Source organism: Gopherus evgoodei, chromosome 7, assembly GCF_007399415.2.
Source record: "Gopherus evgoodei ecotype Sinaloan lineage chromosome 7, rGopEvg1_v1.p, whole genome shotgun sequence".
Taxonomy (NCBI): domain Eukaryota; kingdom Metazoa; phylum Chordata; order Testudines; family Testudinidae; genus Gopherus; species Gopherus evgoodei.
Window position 1 is genome coordinate 91,894,859 of NC_044328.1, and position 24,406 is coordinate 91,919,264.

General features: G+C 42.2%; 1 protein-coding gene and 1 long non-coding RNA gene across 5 annotated transcripts in view; one reads left to right on the forward strand and one right to left on the reverse strand.

Annotated features, from left to right (window-relative positions):
• Nucleotides 1-5,871: 5,871 nt before the first annotated feature.
• LOC115654850 lies at nt 5,872-7,337 on the forward strand. The gene is made up of 3 exons (XR_004001288.1): nt 5,872-5,945; nt 6,936-7,053; nt 7,209-7,337. It is a non-coding gene; the product is annotated as an uncharacterized LOC115654850 (long non-coding RNA).
• Nucleotides 7,119-24,406, reverse strand: part of VGLL4 (vestigial like family member 4) — a 153,871-nt gene continuing 136,583 nt past the window's right edge. For all 4 annotated transcript variants that reach the window (XM_030569685.1, XM_030569687.1, XM_030569686.1 and 1 more), the window contains 3 exons: nt 18,548-18,773; nt 13,630-13,753; nt 7,119-9,874 (listed from right to left, as the gene is read on the reverse strand). In XM_030569685.1, coding sequence (XP_030425545.1) covers nt 9,606-9,874; nt 13,630-13,753; nt 18,548-18,773 — 619 coding nt within the window. In that variant the 3' untranslated portion in view covers nt 7,119-9,605. The remainder of the gene's footprint in view (nt 9,875-13,629; nt 13,754-18,547; nt 18,774-24,406) is intronic.

Here is a 24,406-nt window from a genome sequence, read left to right on the forward strand (position 1 = left end):
GAGTCCTGCACTGGGAGTGGGAAATATGGGGAATAAGCTTAAAACCAAATGCAACAATCCCTATAATCTCCTCTACAGGGCAAAGGGTTTAGGACGAAAAAGTCTGTGTATGTTGCAGCTCCGTGTATTTTTTGTGAAAAGGGGATTGTTCATAGGGCATGCTTCCCTCCAAGCCCAGCCCATTTTAAGGGTGAAATCTACAAAGGCCTGTTAATGGTAGTCCGACTGCAGCATTCATTCCCCTTCATGGATGGAGCTATAGGGAAGAATTGGCGAGGCAGCAGCACTGGAGAAGAGGTTCTAGTGGTTATAGTGCATTACAGATTGAATAAGGGTCAATAGTTTGGTGCTGTTGAGGAAAAAACAAGTGTCATTCTGGGATGTATTAACAGAAGTGTCATATGTAATTGTCCCGCTCTGCTTGATGCTGGTGAGGCATCAGCTGAAGGAAGCACTGTCTCCAAATCTGGGCACCACACCTTGAGAAAGATATGGATAAGTTGGATCCAGAGGAGAGCAACAAAAATGAAAAAAGGTTTAGAAAACCTGACCTATGAGGAAAGGTTGAAAGAATTGAGCATATTCAGTCTAGAGAAGAGAAAGTTGAAGGAAGACATAACAGCCTTCAAATACTAAAGGGCTGTTGTAAAGAAGAAGGGGATCAACAGTTTTCCATGTCCACCCACGGTAGGAAAAGAAGTAATTAGCTTAGTTTGCAGCAAGGGAGATTTAGGTTGATATTAGAAAAAACTTTTTAACTATAAGGATAGTTAAGCACTGGAACAGGTTACCTAGGGAGTTGTGGAATCCCCATCAAGTTAGACAGATACCTGTCAGACATGGTCTAGGTTTACTTAATCCTGCCTTATTGTGGATTGGACTAGATGACCTCTTGAAGTCCCTCCCAGCCCTACATTTCTGTGCCTGCCCAGTAAGAACCATGTCTGCTTTTTTTTAAAAAAGGGTTAAATTAATATTTAGTATTCTGGAAGTTATGCTGCGAGTCTGTTGGTAAAACTAAGTACACTGCTATCTCAATATAACATGACTCGATATAACACGAATTTGGATATAATGCGGTAAAGCAGCGCTCCGGAGGGATGGGGCTGCACACTCCGGTGGATCAAAGCAAGTTCGATATAACGCGGTTTCACCTATAACACGGTAAGATTTTTTGGCTCCCGAGGACAGCGCTATATCGAGGTAGAGGTGTAATAGTGAGCAGGTCTGGGAAAGGTGGCCATTGTCATGCACATGGTAACAGGAGAGCTTCCTTCTTGCAACTGGGAAGAGAGGGAACCCTGAGTCTCATTTACACTAAGGTCCCTTTACAACACGAATACAGTGTGACTTGCAACCTTGTCTAGATCCATTTTCTCTAGCAGGGAAGTGTAAAGAGGCCTTTGTGTTAATAAGCAGTGGGCTCAACGTATATTAATTTTGCAAATATGTAATGGTCAAATGTAGTCAGTGGAATGGGGCAAGAAAACTTATTAAATGCAAATCAATATACTTGAAAGCAGAAAAATCAAACCTAATCTAGGAAAAGACACTGAGAACACCTCTGTTACAGTCAGTTAACCTGTCCTGAAACGGGAAAAAATGGGCGTTGACTCAGAAGCAAAGATGACATTCAATGGTGTGTACTAAATGGGTTAATAACAGGGAGAGAAAGAGACCTAGGGTACATCTAGATTGCAACCTTGGGTGTTACTGGCAGTGTAATACCCGAATTGTGCTTGTAGCGAAAGAGGTTCACGGTGTAGGTGGCCCTGAGATCTGGAACAGTGGATCCATACATACCCATGGATTCCATTGACTCTACGAGGCCTGAAGGCAGCACTTGCTATGCCCCCCACATGGCTGTAAACATCTCCTCCCTTCCCACACAAAGAGAACACATATCCCTGAAACATGGTGACTAGTACTCACTCTCCTCCCCCTGGACACATGGGCCTTCTTGTGCAGGGGGGAGGGACAGCTCAGTGGTTTGAGCATTGGCCTGCTAACCTCAGGGTTGTGAATTCAATCCTTGAGGGGGTCCACTTCAGGATCTGGGGCAAAATCAGTACTTGGTCCTGCTAGTGAAAGCAGGAGGCTGGACTTGATGACCTTTCAGGGTCCCTTCCAGCTCTCTGAGATAATCTCCATTCATTCATTGCTGGATGTATATGTCATGGGAAAGAGCCCAATGGAACCAGATGGGAGCTTTCTAGGACTGAAGGACAAGAGAGCCATTAATCCATAAATGACAAAAAAACCAAACCCACAACCAAAGACCGCTGCTCCTTTTAGATGCAGGAAAACACATTTAAGAGGAGCGAACCCATTTGAACTTCCAGTAAGGGATAGTTAAAACTCCTATTATTTTGACCTTGTTAAAATACAGTAACTCCTCGCTTAATGTTGTAGTTATGTTCCTGAAAACTGCTACTTTAAGCAGAATGATGTTAAGCGAATCCAGTTTCCCAATAATGTAAATGGGATGAGGGAGGGAGTTAGGTTCCAGGGAAATTTTTTTCGATAGACAAAAGACATTATATATACACACACAGAGTATAAGATTTAAACAAACAATTTAATACTGTACACAGCAATCAATCATGATTGTGAAGCTTGGTTGAGGTGGTGGAGTCAGAGGGTGGGATATTTCCTGGGGAATGCCTTACTGCTGAATGATGAACTAGCACTCGACTGAGCCCTCAAGGGTTAACACATTGTTGCTAATGTAGCCTCATACTCTACAAGGCAGCAGGAATGGAGGGAGGAGACACAATAGATGCATGGCAGTGGTTGCAAACATTCCCTGTGGAAACTGAACATAATGATAAACCCATGCTATTCCACTGGAGCGCACCACTCCTTCCACTTTCCAAAGTGCTGGGATGGGGTGGATGTGTGAGAGAGAGAGAGAGAGGAGACACGCATTGCCCCTTTAAGTATGCTGACCCCACTTTAAATACACTGCCTTCTTAAATAGATCAGCAAGTTGAGACAGCAGCTGCTGCCATCATGCTGCCTTGATCCTTAGTCCTGTCTCGTGTCTCCCCCCCCCCCCCCCGCTCTGTGGAGATGGGGTAAAGGAGTGGGGGGAGGGAGACACTCTGACATCAGCATCCCTCTTCCCCGCCATCCCCTGCACAGCAAGCAGGAGGCTCCCGGGAGCAGCTCCAAGGCAGAGGGCAGGAGCAGCACTCAGCAGTGTGGGGAGGGACAGCTGAACTGCCTGCAATTGATAGCCTGCTGGGCGGCTGCCGCACAGGGAACTTAGGGGAGCTGATGGGGGCGCTACCAGTCCACCCTGGTTCTAAACTCTCAGCAGCTAGCTCTAAGGGGCTGCTCTTCCTGCAAGCAGTGAACAGAGCAGGCAGCTGCCAAATGTTACATGGGAGCATTGCGCAACTTTAAACGAGCATGTTCGCTAATAGGTCAGCGACATAACGAAACATTAACCAGGACAACGTTAAGTGAGGAGTTACTGTAGGTGCATTCTCTGATGTGGGACTTCTAGTGTGGAGTGTGCATGAACAGTATAGACAACTAGTCATATCTAGCATGGCTTTATCCTCTTGGGAGGCCTTGATTAAGTGATTACTTTAGAAAACCCCTTAGGTACATATGACATGATGTTAGTTAAATATAAATTTGGATCTGTGGACAGTCAGTTTTCGCTCTCTCCCTTTATGGAGATGGCCTAGCTGAAACCAGGGGCCTCAGTTTTGGAAATGGCAGTTCCCTGTAGTGCTGGAAGATGCAGATTAGATCCTTGTTGAGCAATGGTGAGATCTGAAACCAAAAATGATGACAAGAAGCAGATTCTTCTTCCTGAGAATGACTGGGCCAGCCCTGGTGAGTAGCACTCTTACACAAACCCATTTAAAGTCCCTCTTACATGTCTTGTCATGAAAGTGCTAGACAGGCAGCTTTCTGCACTGGCGTGGTATTTGGATATTGGGGGAAGTCACCAGTCACACAGCCATCGTGGATTTTAATTCAAAATGTGGTTACCTTTTTATCACCTGTAAGTAAGTGACAGTTATTACTCTGCTATCACAGGGATGACTCAGGACCAGGGTTAAAAGAAATCTACAGGGAGTTCTAGTGAAAGCTGATCCCCCCATCGAAGAACATGGACAGTTGGCTAATGGAAAAGTTGCTGGCATCCAAACTAGAACAGAACTTGGTCTGTGTCTAAATTGCCCCACCCTTCAGACTACAGGGTGTGAATAGTAGGGCACACCAAAGTGCTATGCTATAACTCTGCCATGTAGATGCTACAGGTGCAAACTAAAAGGATCCTAGTTCCCGTTAATATAGTCTTGTTTGAAGAGGGTTAAAGTGACGCGAACTAGGAACCTTTTTGTTTGAGCTTGCAGTATCTGCACAAGGGTGTCACAGCACACCACTTTGATTTATGCTGCTATTCACACCTCCATAGGCCAAACTGCAGGACAGTATAGACAAGCACTGGGTTTTTACTTCAATTACCATTGCTGCTGCTGTTGCATGTATTTGGCTACAGCTTTATATGGAACACTGAGACTGGCCAAATACATGCTGCCCCATCAGATAAGCATAATTTGATGGATAGGTCTGATAACCATTCAGCAGCGACACTGTTAACAAGTTTGGCAACTAAGGAGGTGTAAGTAAGCCTAAAAGTTTCATCCAACAAGATGGGGGAAGTTCATCTGTCCTGGTGCTATTGTTTCAATCTGTCACTATCCTGTTGTCAGCTTTTTAAAGGTTGGTTTTGCAGCCTGAAGAGGTAGAAATATTTAAAGCTTAGATTCCAGTGAAACATTCAGAACAACCTGAGTTTGATGGGTAACCTGTATGTTTCTCATCTGTGATACCTGTTTGGTTTTTTTAATTAAAATTCTGGTATGAAACTAATTTAGCAGAAGTAGATGCAGAGTCATATTGGGTTTCCTTTGTGTCTACAGAATAACTTGAAGATACAATTCAAAAAAAGCAGCAGTAAAATTAAAGAGAAAAATGCTCTTCAGAACCATGCTGTCGTCACCAAAAGAAGATACAAGCAACAGACAAGGAGGCATGTCATGGTTTCATTGTTTTTTGTTGTTGTTTTAGTAACATACAGTTACTAAATATTGTTGCGTACAGGATCTGTTTGTTCATTCTTGAATAGGCAATGACCACCCCATCAAATAATATGACTATGATTTCAATATACACATACCTAGCCTGTGACTGAAGCTCAAGTAGACATATTCAAGCTAGCTTTAACCTAATTATCTTGGTCATACAGCTTCACTGCTCTAGGACCCCTCCCCGTCCCCCCAAAAATCTCAGGAAGTAGTTGGGTGGCCTGGTCAGAAGCATGCACTACTTAAAGCTAGTTCTGCAATCACACCCTGTGATTGAAGTCTAGACATACCCTTTTGTTGACTGCTGCCGTGGTTCCCTGATGCACGTTAATATAACCCTGTATGATACAGTACTACACTAACACACACTAGAGAACATGTGTGCACTAGCAAGGTCCATATGGGCCAGTTAGTGCACATCATACTAGTGCGCACTGGAATTTTTACACCCCTTCGGTGGTATCTAAAGCACTGTTCAGACAGACCATTGTAGCTAACTCCCCTTCAAAAGTCACTTACTTTGTGTATTTAGGCTTCTTTCATGGGTAGTTACAGAGAGCTTAACATATTTGAAAAACATCCCTAATTAATTTTGGTGTGTTCTCATAGTTTCCTGCACCAATGCATGCACACTTAATTCCTGGCACATTATTTCAGAAGTTTAGATTCTTTGAACACAATTTACAACACTGTATAACATCATTCCTATTGAACATCAAAGGCAACACGTTCTCAGTGAAATAACTGTACTTTTTTGCAGACACCTCCGCTATAGACTGAACTGAAATTTGTCTCATTCTCTGAAGAATGTTATCGAATGCTCCTGAACATCAGGTACCAGCACATTTGTTTTTAGAGACACCAGCTTCTAGTCAAATTATTTTTCACTAAAATCCCCTCCTTAGAGCAGATTTTAACCACATTTTTTAAAACTGTGCCGAACACAAGTATCCTTCTCTATATACCTCTGGTCAGCAGAGGGTGAGTTTCACAGTGTAGGTAAGCTCCAAGAATGTGAGGGATAGGACAAAGTGGAAGAAGAAGAAATGAATTTCTCTTCACTGCCTATATAGCAAAGATATGTGAATGGACCATTCTCTCTTGCTAAAATAGTAACTGTTTAGTGGCTGCTACTTGTTAAGCTGCATTAAATATGAACAGCTGCCTTCTAGTCCTCTATGGAAATGATATGCTGAGATCTTCGTGACTTGATCAATGGGAATTGTGCCAAAAATATTTCAGTATTTTCCCTGGTTGTACTGCAGGCCTTGCCTACATTCAGAATTTAGCTATCCTGTTCAGGGCTGTGAAAAATTCACAGCTCCTGAGCACTGTAACTATGGTGACCTAACACCTGGTGTAGACACAAGGAAGAATGCTTCTCTTGACCTAACTACCACCACCACTCGGGGAGGCAGAGTTCTGACAGAGAAACCCCTTTCATTGCTGTAGGATGAGTCTATGGGTTATAGTGGCAGAGCTGCGCTTCCAACCCTGAACGCACACATGTCCCTAGTGATGTGCTCACAAAACTGTTGGCATTCTTAAATACTGCTGCAGGAACAAGCCTTTTTTGGAGTTTGCCACACAGTGGTCCATTGCAGCCACTATAACTGTGGAAAGTGTTATCAACCTGCCTACAACCAGTTGCCCTTGCCAGAGGGAAAAAACAGCAGCTACCCAATGCCATCTGTGCTGGCATGTCTCAAAACGTGGTGGGTGAACAACTCTTAGTGCTGGTCAGAGCAGTGGCAGCTTTTGTATGATCTATATCATCCCATATATGTGTCCTTAACTGCTATTCATCATTGGCTATGGTCTCAGCAGGATATACATGCTGCATGGAAAAATGGGGTGCGAGGACAGTGGTCTAGGCGTGTCTCCATCTAGCGGGAAAGATCCCAGTTTGATGCATTGTTCCCTTACTCCAATCCTAGCAAAGGTAAGATGGTTGATTTCAATACTTCCTTTTTAACCAAATTACAAAGAAGAGTATGTACACACCTATGATTTAAGAGCACTTTATTGTTCTTTAAGGCTACTTTTTAAGTACAAAAAAAAAAGATGGCCTGCCAAACCTTTTTTTCTTTTCCCCAGGTGAAACAAGGCCACAAAAGAATGGTATATTACAGATTTACAAACACGGAGAGAATCTTTCAGACTGAATTGTAGCAGATAACATGGCTCTGTGAAGAAACTTCACTATGCGTTATTACGGTGAGTTTACTTTCCCCCCAACCCTTTGGCTTTCATGACATAATTGTGTTTAATATATTTGTTTTTACTGGACATATCACATTAAATCTTTATTGCCCCACATCCATTTACCTATCTCAGATAAGTAAATGTGACCTTGTAAAACAGCTATTACTGAAAATATTAGCTTTAAAAACATTTGTGTTTACAAAGAAATGTAGAAGGAGTCACATTTTCCACAGAGTCCATCTACAGTATTAGTATTTTACTGTTACAATGCTCAGTAGCCTGTAGCAATAACAAACTAGTGGCTATTAATGCTAATGCAGTGTTCTCATAGAATAACTGTGTTCCTGCACTTTTTTAATGTATTACAGACAAATCTACAACAAAAAAAGATCAACTTTTTTCTCCAAACAAAAAAATGAATGATTACAATAAAGGAAAGGGAAAAATTAAATAGCTACATATCATTAACAAATTAATTGTTCCTCAAAAAATACCTACAAATTTCTCTGTACATTCTTTACGCACAGCGTAACAATGGTCTTAAAGTTACCTATATAAAAAAGTGTTCTTTTAACAATTTTCCTACAGAGAGTAGGGTACTGAATGCCAAAGCAGGTAAGCGTTGACTACCCAGTAAGATGGTAGTGAAATGTGTGAAACTTGGGGCTTGTTTTTGTGGTTTCTGTTTTTTTAAAAAATTGAGCAGCCACCCTCTCAACATGAGTAAGAGCCAATCTTCTGATATTTGCTCAAATTAAAACAGCTTAACATAAAAAAAATTAAAATAAAAGCCACAATGGACCCAATACTGTAACAGTCCATAATACATCACATGTAGTTCATCTTCCAACTAATCGTAACTTTCTATATTGAACCAGTCTCTTCAGGTAACCCAGAAGTTTAAACAAAAACAAAAAAAGCATTACTTGTAACTGTACTGGGATGATGGAATGTATTGGGGGGGGAGAATAGTTATATTTAACAAAAAGATGAGAAGCACTTTATTACTAACACAGCTGTGTTTTTATGCCTGCCTCTATTACCTAATGTCTAGTTAGTAGCTATTAATATAGCAAATGATAATAAATGCAGTAATACCTGTATAAAGTTTTCTACTGGAGGAATGTATGCTGCCTTGGCCTAGGTTTATGAGTAAGCTTAAAAATTAAAGCTCATATTTCACAAACTGTAACAATCTGTTGTCCAAGATATTTAAAGGTAGCAGTTTCTGTAGCTACTTAAAATAGGATTACACAGACTTCTAGTTTTAGGAAGCAAATTCATGTTAAGCAGACAGTAATGCAAACATAAATGGTTATTCACTCATGCGCAAAGCTATAGCATCCTGTACCACGCATCATATATTTCTAAACTGCTTCATTTATGAGGCCTGTCCTGAGGCTGTCCTCTCTGGCTGGCTGCTAATAAAGTGAATCAGAGTACAACTGTACCAGCAGTAAGTATATCTAGGACTGTTACTGACAAAAATAAACTAATTCTGAAGAAAAGCTAATAAGTATTATGTTTCTTACAGTCTATACATTAATAGATACCAGCTATTTTTCATAACATGCATCTTTAAGCACTATTGAACTCTCCATCCTCAGCTCTACTCTAACAAACTGCAGTGTTTAGAAGAAATTAAATGCCCGTGTGGTCTGTAAGTTATGCAGTCCAGTTGCAAGCACTAAGCACCTGAAATCTAAAGAAAGAGCTATAACCTGTATGAGACTTCCCCTTCCAAAGCAGTTTAAAAAAAAACAAAAAACTGATAGAAATGTCACTTAAACCCTTTTTTTCAGCAGTTTGCCTTCAGGATATTAGCATCATGCATAAAGTTGCCATGCAACTTTAGTCCTCCTCCAATAGTGCAAATCATACATGACAGTTCTTTTCAAGTATATACATACAAAATTACTTCACCGGGGGGGGCGGGGGGTGAAAGGCAGGCAAATTGTATGTCAAGAAGCTAACAGAAGCAAAAAGCATTTGGGTCAACCAACTGTGTGTGTGTGTGTAATGGCTTTTTTGTAGATTAGCATGCATTTTTTTTAAAGGGGTAGCAGATGCTTGCATCAGAGGTTTCTTTGGTAACTGAGGCAGGAAAAAAAGGATGCTACACCATATAGATCTTTCTCAAATAGTTCCTGCTATCATCTTTAAGGGCACCCTTGTACAAATACGAAACAAGTACACAAAAACGTGTTGAAAACTAATCTCCCCTCACCCCACTACTATTCAAAGCTCAGTCAAACCATGCAAATTCGGAAGTGTGATGATCTGCTCTCTTCATGAGACTACAGAGGGAGAATGATTATGATTGACCATGTGGGAGGAAGGGGAAGATTGGCCCCGCCTTGAAGCAGACTCAGGACTGCTGGACACTCCATCCTTTGCAGCTTTAATTTGAAGCCATGTATCCCCAAGTGCTTTGGCAAAGTGGTCATCAACTGATCCTGTGATGGACACAGAGTTTGCCACTGGCTCAGGCTCCTTGTAATTCTTGCCAAGGCTTCTGCGGAAGTGCTCTTCCACCACTGGATCACAGGCAGTGGTAGCTAGATGGGAGAAACAGACAAGACAAAACCAATATTTGAATACAAACTCTGGCTACCAGATGCTACTCCCAGATTCTTCCTTCCTCCCATTTTGGTACCAGCTGGACTTTTTGCATCATTTTATTGGAGGAGGACTTAAAAATGCAGAAGCAGACCAAGTTCAACTAGAGAACATTTTTCTCGTTACCTACACTGGCCAAAATTTGGCCTTGCACTTTTTATACAGAGGACCCTAGCTTTCTGATAGCATCTCTCAGGCTGATAATATAAATTTTGAATAGTTAAATATCCAATTTTATAGAAAAAACAACAACAATCCCATAGAAAATGTGTTCATTTTCCATTAATTCCACTTGAGCCCATCCTTTAAGGACTTGGTGCACTGTCTGTTGAAGTCAATAGACTTTGGCTCAGTCCCTAAATTACTTTAGGTGAGCTGACATGCTTTCTATGGTAGCTGCCAAGAGCTGGGTTCAAAGTTCCACTTTTCAAGTAAGTGAACTGCAGGCACTCTCTGAGTTGCATCAGTAAGATAAAAAACCACTGTAGGAGAAAGCAAGCACCTGAGAACAGATCTTTGCAGGTAAATAAAGGAGGAATCATTTAAAACTCTCTTGTGTTAAGAAATACATAGTTTTAAAGTTTATGCACAAAGCCTCATAATAAGCTTTTAAAAATAGGTTAAAATCTCATTCTGTGTTATCTTATCCTGCCCAATTCCTTTCAAAACAATGGGATGTCAAGCATAAATAATAAGCATTTAAATGATGAAAACATTCTGAAAATGATTAGAATCATTCCAAAACTTTTGCAAATGTGGCAGCTGTTCCAGTCTGAAAAGAATTTCTCAGCTGATCCTATATGTTGTTGAGACTCAGAATGGACAACATACTGCAAATTTGTCTAGAAAGTGTGGACCAGCAGGGACGAGGAAATTAGTATTATTTCTAGGGCTGTAAAGCGATTAAAAAATTAATCATGATTAACTGCACTGTAAACAATAGAATAACATTTATTTTAATTATTTTTGGATGTTTAATATATTTTAAAATGTAGTTATTTAAATTACAACACAGAATACAAAGTGTACAGTGCTCAATTTATTTTTGATTACAAATATTTGCAATGTAAAAAAAAAACCATTTTCAATTCACCTCAAAGTACTGTAATGCAATCTCTATCATGAAAGTTGAACTTACAAATGTAGAATTATGTAAAAAAACCTGCATTCAAAAATAAAACAAATGTAAAACTTTAAAGCCTACAAGTCCACTCAGTCCTACTTTTTGTTCAGCCAATCGCTCAGACAAATAAGGTTGGTTATAATTTGCAGGAAATAATGCTGCCTGCTTCTTGTTTACAATGTCACCTGAAAGTGAGAACAGGTGTTCGCATGGCACTGTTGTAGCTGGCGTTGCAAGATATTTGTGTGCTAGATGCGCTAAAGATTCAGATGTCCCTTCATGCTTCAACCACCATTCCAGAGGACCTGCTTCCATGCTGATGATGGGTTCTGCTTGGTAACGATCAAGAGGAGTGCGGACTGACGCATGTTCATTTGAGTCAGATGCCACCAGCAGAAGGTTGATTTTCTTTTTTGGTGGTTTGGGTTCTGTAGTTTCCACATCAGCGTTGCTCTTTTAAGACTTCTGAAAGCATGCTCCACACCTCATCCCTTTCAGATTTTGGAAGGCACTTCAGATTCTTAAACACTGGGTCGAGTGCTGTAGCTATTTTTAGAAATCTCACATCGGTAACTTCTTTGCATTTTGTCAAATCTGCTGTGAAAATGTTCTTAAAACAAACATGTGCTGGGTCATCATCCGAAACTGCTATAACATGAAATATTTGCAGAATGTGGGTAAAACAGAGCAGGAGACCAGTCACAAATTTAATTGACTCATTTTTTTAACGAGCCTCATCAGCATGTCCTCTGGAATGGTGGCCAAAGCATGAAGGGGCATACAAATGTTTAGCATATCTGGGATGTAAATACCTTGCAACCCCAGCTACAAAAGTGCTATGCCAATGCCTGTTCTCACTTTCAGGTGATACTGTAAATAACCAGGCAGCAGTATCTCCCACCAATGTAAACAAACTTGTTTGTTTTAGCAATTGGCAGAATAAGAAGTAGGATTGAGTGGATGTGCAGGCGCTAAAGTTTTACACTATTTTGTTTTTGAGCGCAGTTATGTAACCAAAAAATAATAATAATAATTTGCACTTGTAAGTTACACTTTCATGATAAAAGAGATTGCACTACAGTACTTGTATGAGATGAATTTAAAAATGATAAAGAAATAGTATTTTTCCAGTACATATTTGTTACAGAAAATGGGCATTGTGCACTTTGTATTCTGTGCTTTAATTGAAATCAATACTGAAAATGTAGAAAAACATCCAAAAATATTTAATAAATTTCAATGTGTATTCTATTGTTATAAGTGCAATTAATCTTGATTGACAGCCCTAATTATTTCTTATCTTTCTTCTTAACCTGCCCTGAAATGAAACTAATATCTCAGAGGGACATGCATATTCAGGTGTTTGATATTTAGAGTGGGTAAAATTTTCAAAAGCATCTTAAGTAACTTAGGCTCTTCCTGAGTTCTGTTTTCAACAGTAATTAAGACTTGGTCTACAGCCATACATTTTGTACCAGTACAACTATTTTGGTTAAGAAAGACCCCTCTAATTGAACAGAAAGTAGAAACCTATGCTGGGAGAATGTTTAGAGTGCCAAGTAAAGATTGTAGCTTCCTTTCTGCATTTATACACAAAGAGGAAGCTTGAAAGTACATCCAGCATCATCAAGGCCGAGTGAAACCTGCTGTCTGTAATTGCAAAGGCCTGTGACCAAAGCAGAAACATAACCATTCCACAGTGCACTAAGGGGAGGGCTTCGGAAGCCTCTACTGTGCAAAGTGACGGAGGGCAAGGAAGGCTCCCCACGCATGCACGTTGCTTTACAAACAGATCACTGCCCTAGACAGCTTACAGGGCACGAAAAGAAGGGTTAGAAGGAGGTTTAAGATTTAATGCCCACCTCCATTTGCTGCTTGTTATTGTTTATTCTTGTTTTTAAAACCTTTGCAAAAGAGTGCCCCTGCTTCCTTGCCACTATCTGATAAATAACTTTTTAGAAATGGCACCTTCTTACTCAAGTACTGACTTGAGGCACAAAATAACTCCTTTAATGGTGCTTTGCGCTTGCACAAGGGGCTGCGCATACAAATTTGATTGCAAGACAAGGCCCCATATTTTTACTGCTTTTTATTCTTGCTAGCTCTGCAGCTCCAACACAACTAAGAGGGAGGGAGCTGGATTTTCTTCCATTTTGCACATCAATGGAACTGTCTACCAATTTCCAATCAGTTACATTTCTGCAATACCACTGTGGAATGGAGAGAACCCAGCATGGCTCTGTGAGCCCAGGCGGAGTTTGTAGAGATAATAGAAAAAACTTGTTTTCATTTTGATACAGAAATTAGCAATAAATACAGAACCCCATAATTCTATATTAGAAGGATGGAAAGTGATCACAATAAAAAGCCCTTCCAAATAGTTGACTGTAGCAAAAAGGCCACCTCATTCATAACTATTGAGTCACTAGCAAGATACAATAAGCCATAACTCCCAAACCCTGCCATTTATTCAGTACAAATGGTGAAGTGTTAAAACAGGGTTGGATAATTTGGCCATCTAGGAATGCTGAAGCTCAAAGCCCCAAGAGAGGAGAGAAAAGCACAACTTACTGCTAGATGGTCTTCTGTAACTGGCTTGCATGGCTGAACCACAGCTACTGTGGGCGATGGGACAATGAGAGAGGTTACAGTTACGGGTGTTTGCAGAGGCACACGTGATTACAGATGGACGGTTCTGAGGGAAAAGAACAGAATTGTTATGCAACAAGATCACTGGAACAAACAGTGCTATCTCTTAAAGCATACGTTAACTGAAATAATCTTAGCGGGGATCTGTCAGCAAATACACTTTATTATGTAAGAGAGGAGGAGAGAGTTATCTGGCTACAAGTAATCCCTAAAATATCTAATTCAATATAGTAAATTAAAACCAAAATAATAGGCCACAGAGCAAATCCCATCATGTACATGATATTGCAATATTAGAACAAAGCCTGAAATTGGAAAACATTTGTAAAGACAAGGTCTAAAATAAAAAAAATAAAATTACTTCATAAAAATGACTGTGCATGCAGTAGAATTTGACCTACCTCCCTTCACAAAATACAAAGGCTGCTTCTATCTGGGAAGAGGGATAGCTCAGTGGTTTGAGCACTGGCCTACTAAACCCAGGGTTTTGAGTTCAATCCTTGAGGGGGCCATTTAGGGGTCTGGGGATTGGTCCTGCTTTGAGCAGGGGGTTGGACTAGATGACCTCCTGAGGTCCTTTCCAACACTGATATTCTATGGTCTCTCTTGAAAGAGCCAACCTTGCCTCTTTCAAGACTTCATCTCAACCCTTAAAGTCCCTCGACCCATCAAACAACAAATTCTTGATCTCACTTTGGGGTGACAGTGCAGAACTGAATGTCAACCCCACACTAGAGAGAATTTTATTAGCTGCTGTAAAGCTTCCACAGTATCTTCCTTCTAAAGAACTTGAAGTACTTTGCAAACATTATTAATAGGTTAACCCTATTAGTTAGGTAACCTAACTTTTATAGCTGAAGAAACTGAGGCAATAAGATCAGCTAAATTACTCGCCCAGAGTCATGAATACTCAGTCCCATGCTTCACTCCCCATATTGATGTAAAGCATGAAGAGTAGAAAGAAAACACCAAGCAATATTGGAGTACTGAAAACAGTGGAACAGAAATAGATGAAAATGGCTCAGAAAAGTTTCTCTGGCTCATGAAGCTATACTTCCACTGCTGCCATGGCTTTCCGGCACTGCCTCATAAGGAACACCCTTCTTCCACTTCCCAAAACTGTTCAGTCACTTGGCAACCCCAGTAACACTATTATTAAAAAACTTTTAACTGGTACATTTCTGAGATACTGAGTCATTTCAGTTTAACGTTCAGGTGTGGGGGGGGGGGGGGGGGAGGGGGAAGTCGTATGCAAAGGAATGGTCCTGGTTTCTCTAAGTGGCTGCCTGAAGAGAGGCGTGATGGAAAACACACACACTAAAATATTTTTGCTTAAAACGTTTGGTATATTTTATGATGTGAGTTCATTTTGCATCTCTGTAGCACATGACCTGGCTTGCCTGAATCAGCGCAGTTGGCAAATAATTTTAATTGTATGCCTCACTCTCAATTCACTGCAGTCAATCTGCAAACTGTACTAAACCTATCCTCAACACAAAGTAAATGGAAAAGAGAAATACCAGGGGAAGGAATGGCTTTCATTGTTTAACATATGTTCAGCTTAGGCATATTGAACAGAGATTTCATTTCACTGCAAGATCAAAGTTTTTCTGAGTCAAATGTCAACTACATAAAGCAAAGTAATATGATTTTTTTCACTATTCTTCCAGACATAGTGAGCTAAAATGTCCATTCACATCCTACTGCATTGATAGCAAAGTCAAATACACCTCTACTCCGATATATCGTGGCCCTCGGGAGACAAAAAACATCTCACCGCGTTATATCAAACTTGCTTTGGCCCCCTCGTTCCTTGTTCCCTGACTACTCCCTCCAGAGACCCCGTCCCTAATCACCCCCAGAACCCCACCCCCCACCCAACCACTCTGTCCCCTAACTGCTCCACCCACCCACCCACCCCCTGACAGGCACTCACTGGCAGCGGCAGGAAGCAGAGCAACCCAGCCCCAGCCCGCTCCACTCCGCCAGCTCCCAGCCGCAGTGCTCCACTTCCCGCTGTCGGTGAGTGCGGGGGAAGTTGGGGAAAGGATGCCCCCCACACTCACCTGCGTTGGGAAGCAGAGCAGCCCAGCCCCAGCCAGCTCCACTCCGCCAGCTCCCAGCCATGGTGCTCCACTTCCCGCTGGGCAGGTGAGTGCAGGAACCTTCCCTAGCTGCCCCCCAGCGACACGGCTGGGAGAAGGCTGGGGCCGCGTTGCTCCACTTCCCGCCGCAGGTGAGTGCGGAGAGGTTGGGGAAAGGACTCCCCCATACTCACCGGCGACAGGAAGCGGGGCAGGCTGCGGCACGGCTGCTCCGCTTCCGCTGCTACTGGTGAGTGCGGGAGGGATCCCTTTCCCCAAGCATCCTCCTCAGAGCGACACGGCTGGGGCCGGGACAAGGGAAGCAGAGCAGGCTGCTCCTGGCACCCTGCCACTCGGGACTGCAGGGCCCCTAAAAGTGCCCTCCCACAGCTCCTGCCCCCCAGACCCTGGGGGGGGGGAGCCCCTGACCACCCCCAAGACCCTCTGTCCCTTATCAAACCCCTCGGCCCTGGCCTGGCCCGGAAACCTTAACACGCTGCTCAGAGCAGCATGTCAGAGCTTTACCGCGTTGTATGCGAACCTGCCTTATATTGGGTCGCATTATATCGGGGCAGAGGTATATACTTAAAGTAAGCAAAGGGAAAATGCTTCAGTTTCTTGATTCCTTTGTACGCAAGGCACAGTGGACACAGATTTCATTTTATATGCTACATTGTTGGCAGTACTGTGTTTCTTCACCTTGCCTAAGATGATATTTCTCCAAAAAAAACTATTTTATACATATGCACACAAATCTGTATAAGGTGAATGAGTTTTCTTTGTGCATCTTTCTCTGGACTTCACAAGAATGCCTGTGCTAGCACTGCCTATTACCACTGGGAATATATTAAAATGAGAGGTACAGAGAAATTAATAGCATAGTGACTACAATTGCTGAACTACACTGGCCAAAACCAGTTTTTCTATAGCCACATTAGACACAGAAGCAAATAGGGAAACGTGAGCATGTATTACTGTTGTATGAACTCAGTTAAGGTATAATCAAGCCACAGCCTCCTATTGCTATTTTCCATACACATTTTCTTTCTTGCACAATTTCTATACTGTAATCTTAGCAAGGACTCACCTCACCACCCATTTCCCCAAGACACTAGATTGCAACTAAGCTCAAAATGTCAAAGATAACAAAACAAAAATCTGGCCAGGGTGTTAGGGTATAGTCCAGTACAAACACCTCCTAAGGAACAGCAGAGTATGTCAGGGCTAGCTGCCAGGTTGAGAAACAAGAGTGATATCAAAGAGCACCAGCGTCATCAATGGAAGCCTGTCCCTTCCTTCTCTGTCATCACTGAACAAACTGTTGTACATAGAACAATAGCTGTAGAATCTGCACATTGAGTTACGCAGATAGCAGCAATCCTAGGGCCATTTCCACACAGCGAGAGTTTAAAAGGTTGGATGCAAGCACAAGAGCTGTAGAGAAAGAACTGTAGTGCTCAGTCTACAAAAGAGAGAAGGGAAAATGAACTGGTGGGGAAAAACCACTGCACCAACCATAAAATATGAGCTGGTCATCCAGCCAAAAGGTTATTTGCAAGTTGTAGTGGAAATTTTCCCCACTGAAAGATTCATCCACATATATGGATTTACTCTTTGCAACAAATCATGATGGGGGAGCAAGGAATGGTTGGATACATGTGCCAGCTTATGTTCCCATGCTGCAGCTAGCCACAACTCACTAAGGTACAACTTTTAATAAGTCATTGGCTGAACAAGATAGAGGCTGTTGATTCTCACTCATGAGAAGGACTGTGGTGTTGGGGTGAAAGTGGCTTTGACACATAAAAGAAAGGAATTATTATGTAACATGCATGAAAACCCACCTCTCTTCACAATGCAGGGATTCTTTAAAAGAAGATGTTGCTCCCAAGATGGCACGCTTGTATGAGTGTGTGCCACTGCATGACCTACCTGCTTCATGCCTTCTCCTTTATGGGGCATGGATTGGAAAGTGAAGCCATTATGGGGGAGAAAGAGACATCTCCAATACAGTTAGGGAACACTATTAGATAGTGGCACAACATACTATGTACAGAGAAGATGGCGTCATTAGTTCCACAGACAAACCTTTTCATGCTGACTAAATCTGTTCAATGACTTTCTGCATTTAGGGTGGGGCTTTAATTCAGTGATGAGAAGAGCCTTTCAGCGATCTGTATCTCATTGGGTTGCAGAGTTGTAGGTTATTACAGCCTCTTCCTCTTCTTTTCATGTTTCTTTCCTTTCCTTCCCCTCTTCAGTATACTCACAGTAGAGAGACTTTCAAAGGCATACAGGCATTCTCAAAGAGAGCGCAGTGCCTTTAGTGCTTTTGAGTTGATCAGTTTTATCTGAGGCTATTAGGAGCCCCCCAAACTATAATCTGAACAGAGTGAATCAGATCTCTCAGTAAGTTTGCATCTCTAATTCAAACAGATGCACTTACAAGCTTATCAAAACATAAAATATGTGGGTGAGTGGAAGAGAGCTTAGGAAAGCTATTTGCAATCAGACAGACAGCCATTTCTCTCATGAAAAACGCTGAATCTTATCAAAATTAACTGTGAAATTAAAACAAAAAACCACAAGCCCCGCCCCCCCACAACCAACCATGTTTTGCCTGAACAGTATTATCGTTTATGAATTACCTATTGTAATTCATAACATACTCTGCTTATGTCTGGGAAGTCATCAGTGTGTGTACAGCAAGGTTTCCTACAACAGCTCAGAGAGTTATCAATCTAGAAGACAAGTACCTGCTGCCGTTCTACAGATGTCAGCGCAGGCGTGATGCTGCTGACTGTTCGTGTTGCATCCATGCTGGTTTTGGTCAGTGCTAGAGGTTGATCCATGGTCAAGCTTGGGATTGAGGCATACATGTGATTGGCATGAAGGCTCATTGTTGGGGCAGCAGCCCGTTCTATTGGACTGCGACTCCTGTCTCTGTGCTCCTTTCGATAATCCCCATTGGCAGTCTTGTTTCTAGCAGTTTAAAAAGAAAACGGCAGTCAATGATTTTGTTACCACCATTTCATAAAACCACATCACATAACTCTGGGGAAGTGCACTGCACTCCAATGCAGCTGAAATGACATTTGCAAGACAGAGGCCTTGTCAAAAACATGTGCTGCTCCATTCTTCGCGATAAGGTATAAAATAGATCAATCTATCCCCTATCCATCCCACCATCTCCTGTACGCGCTTTTATTAAAGAGTGATTTATGCTTTCAAGCTCTGTCAGGAGACAGCGTCACATCTTCCTGTAGATTTCCTCATACTTATTTAATGCTTTAAGAATTGAGCCATATTCTGGATACAGATCATACTTTATAGGATTCTAAATTGGGAGGTTTCTGGCCTTAAAGTCTACTCTATCTTCCTCTCCCCCTCCCCACCTTCATAGCAATAGCTTTCCTTAAGCAATGCTGAAGTGTATGGGAAGAACATCTATCAATCTAAGGCAGTGATTCCCAAACTTGTTCCGCCGCTTGTGCAGGGAAAGCCCCTGGCAGGCCAAGCCGGTTTGTGTACCTGCCATGTCCGCAGGTTCGGCCAATCGTCACTCCCAGTGGCCACAGTTCACTGCTTCAGGCCAATGGCAGCTGCTGGAAGAGGTGGCCAGTACGTCCCTCGGCCCACGCCGCTTCTAGCAGCTCCCTTTGGCCTGGACCAGCGAACCGCAGCCACCAGGAGCCACTATCGGCCGAAACTGCGGACACGGCAGGTACACAAACCAGCTTGGCCCGCCAGGGGCTTTCCCTGCACAAGTGGCAGAACAAGTTTGGGAACCACTGATCTAAGGTTATGTCTACATTTATGTTTGTAGCTACATGCAGCAGCGAAAGGCTCCAGCAGCTCCCCATAAGCAGCTTCTCTGCAGCAAGGAAAGGTTCTGGCAGAGTGGAACTGCCAGAGCCTTTCCCCACTGCCTTTCTCTGCTGGGACACTACACTGCTAAAAACAATAGTCGAAACTAGGGCACTGGCTGAGTGTGCAGAGAGCCATGTACTGTATATATATCCTGGGGATTCAGGCATGTGGGGCATTTTACTCGTCTAAGCACTGCCTCACCATCCACACTGAAATCTATACCTGTGCTAGCTGGGGTATGCAGTGTCAGTATTCTACATGCTGCCATTAGGGCGACCCAATGAACATCAGAAGTAACTCCACTGAAGGCAGTGGGATTGTTGAAACATGGTACATTTAAAGAGAAGAATCCATTGTTTATTTCTGTCTCAAATGGTTGTATTTTCTTTCACCAGGTTTCTTTAATTAGCAAGAGCACTTCCCATAGAAGATTAATTACAACCAACTGGTGAATCATCTCAACAGATTCACTCACATAATTAAGACTTCTACATTTATTGCACTTTAAAAATAAATTATTTTATATATTCTTTTGCTTAATGGATGTATATTTGCTGTTCATCGAGGGAAGTTGCTAAACAGACAAACCATTCAAAAGGGAACTAATGTGAGAGAGAGAATTGCGCTTTCAACTTGATGAATTACGACATGCAGTAGGACATAATCACACATCCACATAAGCATTTGTTTGATTGGCATTCTGGAAAAATCAGTATTTTAAAGGTTAAATTTTATCAAAAGCCCCGTACTATGGTTCTGGCACATCAAGTTCATACCAGGGATGAAAGACAGAGTTAGAAGAGAAAAGTGGCTTTATGAAAAGGGAGGAGAAAAACAGAGCAAGAGCAGACTTTATGGAACAAGGCTGCCAAATTTTCCACATGGATACTTATTAAATAAATCCATTTAAAAACTTTGTCTTACCCCATCATAACACAATAATACACAAGAGAGACTTTGCAGAAATGCTGGTATGACTGGAGGGTTGGGGCTGCGAAGGGTGAGGAAGAAGAGAAAACAGCGTTTTCCGTAATGGTGAGATTATGCCAAAATCAAGATGTCAGCAATACTATTCAATACTGAAACAACTGACCAGTACAAGAAGCTACTTCACCTTCTAGAGGTCGGGTACTGTTAGAGCTAGCAGGAAATGGGAAGCCAACAACTGAGAAATTGGAAGTTAAAATCCTACATAACAAATGTAAACAGATGCAAATAAGGAATACTGAGACCCGCTAACAGCAATTTAGCCACCCTTCTTACACAAAATCTAACAGAAATAAAAATGCAAAGTTTATATGAGTGTAACATAATTTAGTTACCTTTACTTACCTTACCCCTCTACCTGTTTTTATATAGGTTTTTTATATATTTTAGTTTGTATAGCGGTATTTAATAACTCTGTTTTGATGCCTACCTCTTCATATCATTCAGAATCAAAACTATACTTAGATTTACATTATTGTTCTAAACCATGGCTACCTTTTGTTCACATGTGCCAGTAAAAAATGGCTGATTACTCTGCTGGATGAATATTTAATATATAACATTTAAAATATATGAGACCAGGAGATGGAGAAGAGCAGGAGAAGGGTAATCAGCCACTTCTTAATGGACTGTAGCATCCATTCTGTGTTAAGAAATGAAATTTTTTTTTCCCTTCTAAACTTTCTGTATTTATACTGACCTAGGGTTACCAGATGTCCCGTTTTTATTGGGACTTTTTCTTATATAGGCGCCTATTACCCCTCCCCCACTCCATCTTGTTTTTTTATAGTTGCTATCTGGTCACCCTAATACTGACCTAACTGTGATTGATGATGAAGCTAGATATTGGCTCTAGGGCCTAGTTTTGTTGAAAAAGGCAGTTGTACTTTTTCCATGAAAGAATGGGATTCCTGGTGAGAATATGATTAGCGACTTCTGCACCAATTCTTCACTGCATTCGGACACAGTGGAAGGGAGCAACAGGTTACTACTGCCCTTATAACCAGACATTTAAGAGATCTCACTATATAAAGCAGTACACAACACACTGGGAAATGTATTCTTACAGGTTTGTGCTCATGTGCTTTGCTCTATGACTTTGCCAGCCTAGTAACATGTCAGTACACAAGACGCAGTCTGCAATATCAGCCTTCTAAAGAAAGACGTTTCGGATTGCATTATACTGAGCTAATGACTGGTGTGAGTAGAGATTGGATGGGAAGCACAGCAGTTTCTATATTTAAAGTACAGCAAACTACTCTTAAAATACAGTACTGAAAATGACCACTGAGTGCACAACACGAACAAGCTACAATCTTTCCTTCCGTCTGAAAAGTGTAAACACTGAGGCCATGTCTATATCTAAAATTTTGCAGCGCTGGTTGTTACAGCTGTATTAGTACAGCTGTATAGGGCCAGCGCTGCAGAGTGGCCACACTTACAGCAACCAGCGCTGCAAGTGGTGTTAGATGTGGCCACACTGCAGCGCTGTTGGGCGGCTTCAAGGGGGGGTTCGGGGAACGCGAGAGCAAACCGGGAAAGGAGACCAGCTTCGCAGCGGTTTGCTCTCGCGTTCCCCGAACCCCTCTGCAAACTGCAGGGAAGGAGACCAGCTTGCTCGGGGTTCGGGGAACGAGAGAACAAACCGGGAAAGGAGACCAGCTTCGCTGCGGTTTGCTCTCGCGTTCCCGAACCCCCCTGCAAACCGCAGGGAAGGAGACCTGCTTGCGGGGTTCGGGGAACGCGAGAGCAAACCGGGAAAGGAGACCAGCTTCGCCGTGGTTTGCTCTCGCGTTCCCGAACCCCCTGCAAACTGCAGGGAAGGAGACCTGCTTGCTTGGGGAACGGGAGAGCAAACCGCGGTGAAGCTGGTCTCCTTTCCCGGTTTGCTCTCGCGTTCCCGAACCCCCCTGCAAACCGCAGGGAAGGAGACCTGCTTGTTCGGGGTTCTGGGAACGAGAGAGCAAACGGGGAAAGGAGACCAGCTTCGCCGCGGTTTGCTCTCGCGTTCCTGAACCCCCTGCAAACCGCAGGGAAGGAGACCTGCTTGTTCGGGGTTCTGGGAACGAGAGAGCAAACCGGGAAAGGAGACCAGCTTGATTACCAGAGGCTTCCTCCTTCCACGGAGGTCAAGAAAAGCGCTGGTAAGTGTTTACATTGGATTACCAGCGCTGGATCACCAGCGCTGGATCCTCTACACCCGAGACAAAACGGGAGTACGGCCAGCGCTGCAAACAGGGAGTTGCAGCGCTGGTGGTGCCCTGCAGATGTGTACACCTTCAAAGTTGCAGCGCTGTAACTCCCTCACCAGCGCTGCAACTTTCTGATGTAGACAAGCCCTGAACCTTATACGAAGTCTCCATTTAGTGAAGTTTTTTGTTAAATAAATAAAATAAATAAATCAACATAATGAGTTAAACCTGGACAACATCAATGAATTGGGCTGGTCAATAAATCATTAAATTATATTACCCTCTTAAAAACAAATTAAGTCTATATATAAATTATGAACTAAACTCTAATTGCCTTTCTCACATAAAATAGTCCCTTTGAACCACAAGAATACATTTAAGCCAGTGAAATTACTTATGTGATCAATGTAAACAGAATTTGGCCCTACATTATTTTCAAATTTAAGGAAAATATTAGTGATAGATGCCAACAGAGAGAGAGAATTTTTCCTGCTGCAGCACAATACCATCCACAGCTGCAAACCAGAAAGGCTACACTTGGGTGTATGATCACAACTAAAGCCTATATGGTTTAGTACAGTTTAAAGTATTAGCATTGCTCGGTACAAAACCAAATTCTTCCTGCTGACAAATTCAGATTTTCACTGGCTGACGAGAATACAGTATTATATCCCTCAGATTTTATTGATCTGTGTACTGAAGACACATCAATTCTCAAAGGCAAAAGTCTCTTCACCACAAAGAGCTGTTTCTGCTGTGAAAATGGAACTGTAGGTTCACAGTTTTGCCCAATGTTTGGGATTTTGATGCCAGAATATTGCATTTGCTGATCAAAATGGCAAAGCTTGACCAGTTACAGGAAACTCAAAAATGTGAGTTTTTTCCATATATTTACATGTGACGCAAATACCATGCATATTTCTATTCATTTTATATAAAGCTTAAATGCAAGCAAACACATGTAACATATATAATTCCCTGTCTGTATGTTTCTATAGAACTTTATATCCATTTATGTAGGATTCCAACAGAAAAACTGAGCCAGAGGTGGTGGGCCCTAGGTTGTAGACTTGGAGGGTAAGTATATAGTGGAAAATACCACTCCAAGTGAGGAAACGTAGCAAAACCAAGGTGACATTATCCCTCCCTACGATGAGGCTTGGGGGAGAAACAGGAAAGGTGGGGATGGACTTTAGGGTCAGAAGGGACCAATATGATCATCTAGTCTGACCTCCTGCACAAAGCAGGCCACAGAACCCTACCAATCCACTTCTATAACAAACCCCTAACCTATGTCCAAGTTACTGAAGTCTTCAAATTGTGGTTTGAAGACCTCAAGGTGCAGAGAATCCACCAACAAGTGACCCATTCCCCACGCTGCAGAGGAAGGCAAAAAACCTCCAGGGCTTCTGTCAATCTGCCCCGGAGGAAAATTCCTTCCCAACCCCAAATATGGCAATCAGCTAAACCCTGATCATGTGGGCCAGCCAGCACTCAGAAAAGAATTCTCTGCAGTAACTCAGATCCCACCCCATCCAACATACCATCACAGACCACTGGGCATAC